Source organism: Agrilus planipennis, unplaced genomic scaffold (assembly GCF_000699045.2).
Source record: "Agrilus planipennis isolate EAB-ADULT unplaced genomic scaffold, Apla_2.0 scaffold30, whole genome shotgun sequence".
In the NCBI taxonomy this organism is placed as follows: domain Eukaryota; kingdom Metazoa; phylum Arthropoda; class Insecta; order Coleoptera; family Buprestidae; genus Agrilus; species Agrilus planipennis.
The window spans coordinates 377380-381863 of record NW_020438923.1 but is presented as its reverse complement, the minus strand read 5'-3'; the positions used below and the strand labels follow the sequence as shown (position 1 = coordinate 381863).

The following is a 4484-nucleotide window of genomic DNA, read 5'->3' as shown; positions in this document are numbered from 1 at the left end:
TAAATATGGCTTGCCATTTTTCTGTGCAATATTATTGATGTAAAAATACTCTGAATTTCGAATAATCGCTTACAAAATTACGATGTTTACTTAAGGCCTTAAATAAAGTATTTTTGCGTACTTTATGTGTCTTGTAAAGTATAACGTACGCACAGTCGAAAGAGAGTACAATACTTTATAATAAAGTGCGGATGGCAACCCTAGTTATAACCACTAAATTCTGTTGTATAGTTGGGTGCATATACCAATATTCTTTTCATATAAAAATAGCATCCAAGTTTTCGATTTTTTTAAAATTTTAAATCTTTCTTCCATACAATCCTTGTTCTGATAATTAGGAACACAACAAAAAAGAAATCAGCCAAATCGATCGAGCCGTTCTCAACCGATGCTGTATCATATATGTGGCAATTGATTTTTAAATACATTATATAACAGAAATAAGTGCCGAACTTTGGAGGGTGTAAACTACATACATGATTAGTTCTGCAGCATGGTTAATGACAAATGTTTTTTAAGGAAATCGCAATAATTTATAATGTGAAGCCGGTTCTGTGTGAGAATTGACAATAAGTATAAGTATCTACCAAATAATGTCATGTAATTAAAACTTTGCAGGTACATAAATGGAGAATGTAACCAGTGCCGACTATCGAACGTAACCTAACCTAACTGTTTGTAACGAGTTGTATTGTAAGTTCTCTATCGATCAAAGCGTGTTGTATGCATGCTCATATTCCGCCCCGACATTTAGGTAACTTTGTTTGTTCATCGCTGATAGAATGCAGTACTATTAAAAGTATACCTGGACATGGCATTAAGAACACAAAAAAAAAGAAAAAGTTATCGTTACGTAAATATTCGATATGTCTACCAAACTTATCTCTAAACAGCATTTAATAAGGTTTGCCGATGAATAAGTCTTCGCTGTACAATTAGACCGTTGAATTGACTTCGTATTTATATTCGCCATAAATTAGTATCGCGTCACAAAGTTCTGCCGTGTTAAATGCCTTTCTAACAATTACTGTTCTATACTGACCTATGACAGTGACACACTGACCTACTGTCAATGTTTGAGTACATGTTCGCAAGAGTAAAACTATTATAGGCTGGTTGTAACTTAAATATTGTCAGTCACACTTTAATCTAATCCAGCAAATAACAAATAATGCATGAGTACAAAAATACAGAAGAAATTCAACACGGTTGCTGCGAATTACCAGCTAATTGAATATGACGTTGCGTTGCATTGTTGTATTCCCTTGCGTGATACTACCAGGGCCGGACTGCTCATTGACTATACATTCAAATACGTTTTTCTCGAAAACGGTTAACTTTCGTGCCACCAAGTACTAAATTTAATCGAGTGCCGTATCACCTCTTAGAACAAACTGCGAGCCGTTGACTCCCTACTCGCGAAGATAGGAACGCGGCGGTGGCGATGCAGTATATAAGAATAATAAAATCGCGGGTTCGCATGTCGTTGTGGACACTTCTTTTTTTTGTTCGTTTTTACTTAATATTTACGTTTAACCCAGTTTTGAAAGTCACATTTCAAAAAATCCGCCAACTAAAAAACATTATTTATTACTTTTGTTTAATTTTGCTTGGGGCGTCGTCATAATTTCTATTCCATTATTTTAGTGTTTCATTTTGTTCTAATTATTAAAGCTGAAAATGCAGCACGCCATTTCTGTTGTCCGTCATCCTACACAAAAATATCAAGAAAGAGGTTAATAGAATAATCAGCTTTTAGTAAAATAATGAGTTATCTGTTTATTCATTGATTCAGTCATTTATTCGTTCGTTCATTTGTTATTTATTTATTTTTTAGATACATATTTAGTATGTTGAAACGGATTTGAATAGTTTAGTCAATTAGACCCACACCGAGGCACAAGATATAAATAGTATTAAAATGCAGTGAATGATACCTAAGTTATTATAATTAATTGATATCTACAATTACTCCAAATGCAAAGCAAAATTTTGTATTACATTTTTGTACTTACCATTGTCCGCGTTCTTTTATCCACAGGATTAAAATGATCAACCCTTTGGGTTATGTTAGCCCACACGGGAAAAATATCTCTATCGATGGAAACATCTTTTGGGGGAGGTTCTTGCGGATTTTGAAATATTTTACTCTAAGTATGTTAGATTTAATTTTATCTAGGTATGTTACAATAATGGTCATTATTATTTACCTCCGCAGCAATAATACACATTAGCAGAAATAGACTAGATAATACCGTCATTTTAACAATATCTAAGCGAATGATGTAAGTACTTTTCAGTAAGTGATGGGAAAACCCAAACGAAATGGAATATAAAATAAAATTAACGATAAGATTATTTTTTATTATTGACATTAACATTAAAATTATCACGATTTATTGACCGTCAGTATACATCGTTTTTTTCCACTTTTTTTGTCCCAAACATCATTTTATTTCTATTGGGATCCGTCAAATGGGAGGAGCCTAAAAACATGGCGCCGATTAGGGAAAATTTATCGTAGTTCTTATAGTGTACCGTGCAATTTCCAAGCTTTTAAATTACGATAAAATGATAAGTATTGACACAATATGTGATTGGGCTGACACAAAGCCTATTGCAGCTTTTCACTGAACATATTAACTTTTTATTTGATTTAACTTTAGAAGAAAACTTCATCGACTCCATCATCAATTTTTTTACTTTTTTTAACGTGTTTTATTATTTTAATAAACAATTTTACAATTTGCATGCACAGTTCCTATGTAAATTTTTCCCTCATTCGAGTTATAAATTTTGCCACCAGATGGTGTATGCCCATTTGATGGATCCCAATAGTAGAATGAAGATTCGAGCTATATGGCCGTGGTCTAAGTGAACTATTCAGTCGCTGTCGAGACTTCGAGATATAATCTTCGTTCATGTTGTCAACGCAGCACTACCACTGAGGATGTCAGCCGCAGTAGCCGACGAAACGTCTGGACAGAATAGTTCACTTATATCACGGCCCTATAGCCCGAATCTTCATTCTATTATGGATTCCGGCCGTGAAAGCCTTTGTTCTTATATCATTTTATTTCCTTTTTTGAATTATGTTATCGATTTTTAAGTATTATAGGGTGATTCACGACCTCTTAAGGAGCCACTTTAAGCAAAAAAGTTCATATTAGCATGGGTTCGATTCTCAAAAACAGGCAAGTTGTGACGAATTATAAATTTTATGTTCATGAAGTTTGTGAAGCTCAATTCACCAGAGACGTAAATAATTTGCTCAATTCGCACCTTTGATTTGATCTGAACCCAATTGGTACCGTTGGCAGCAACCTGCAGCATCGTTTTAGTTTCAATGTATAATGCGTAATAATCAGCAACCATGTGATTGGAAGTTTGCCTACATTTTTTAGAGGAAGAACTTCTGCATCTTATATGAAAGATCTACCCTTAAGACTTGACCTCTAGAACACACTCCTTGAGTGGCGGAAAAACTTCTTTAATCACCCTATATTTATATTTATTACCTTTGACAGTATTTTACTAGCGTCCGCTCCTGTATTGTTTTACAATCGAAATTGCTTTGCTTGTTCAGGATGATTGTGTACAGACAAATTTCACCAATCGGAACTTTGTCGCAACATCTATTTTTATTGCTCCGGTGGCGGGTAAATCCCGTAAGTAATATGGATCCACAGGCGCTGATTTCTTGTGTAAATTTAAATCAATTGACACTTATTTTCTGGATTAACTACGTTCTCTGTACCTTCGGATGAATCAATGTTTTAAGTAGTTCGAGGAGGTGAAAGAGCGAACATTGCCTTTCGAAACTGACTAAAAATTCACAAAATTAATCGCCACTGATTTTATTAATTACTAATCAAACACTAGACTAGACAAATTCATGTACATAATAGACTCACTTAATTTTACAAAGGTGCAAGGAATTAGAAATACCTAATAAATGAAATAATGTTGCTGTAATGATCGTTATTGTTGCAGGTGTTCCTAATATATTTATTTTATTTCGGTCAACCATTTCGCTATTGTTGCACGTATTGTAAGTTTTGTTTGTCTCAACTGGTTGGTATCAATTTCTGACAGGGAAGAACACACTCCCTGAGTGGCGGGAAAACTTCTTGAATCACCCTGTATTTATAGTTATTATCTTTGACAGTATTTTACTAGCGTCCGCTCCACTATTGTTTTATATTTGAAATTTCGTTCCTTGTTCAGGCACCGGCACTGATTTCTTGTGTATTTTTTAATCAATTGACACTTACTTTTTGGATAAGGTATGTTCCTTGTATTTATGGATGAGTCAATGTTTGAAGTGGTTGGGGAGGTGTAAGGGGGAGCTTTGGCTTTCGAAATTGACTCAAATATACCTAGTAAAATGTCTAAAAATTCCTTAATCGCCATTGATTTTATTTATTGGTCGTACATAACAGAATTATTTAATTTTACAAGGATGTAAGAAATTAGAAATAATA

At 33.9% G+C, this 4484-nt stretch overlaps 1 protein-coding gene across 1 annotated transcript in view; it reads right to left on the bottom strand.

Moving 5' to 3' along the window:
- LOC108732233 (putative serine protease K12H4.7) overlaps positions 1 to 2290 on the bottom strand; it is a 24983-nt gene extending 22693 nt beyond the window's left edge. Inside the window, exons 1-2 of the mRNA XM_018462923.1 lie at positions 2211 to 2290; positions 2016 to 2150 (exon numbers count right to left, since the gene is read on the bottom strand). Coding sequence (XP_018318425.1) covers positions 2016 to 2150; positions 2211 to 2261 — 186 coding nt within the window. The 5' untranslated portion in view covers positions 2262 to 2290. The remainder of the gene's footprint in view (positions 1 to 2015; positions 2151 to 2210) is intronic.
- Between the last annotated feature and the right edge of the window lie 2194 nt (positions 2291 to 4484).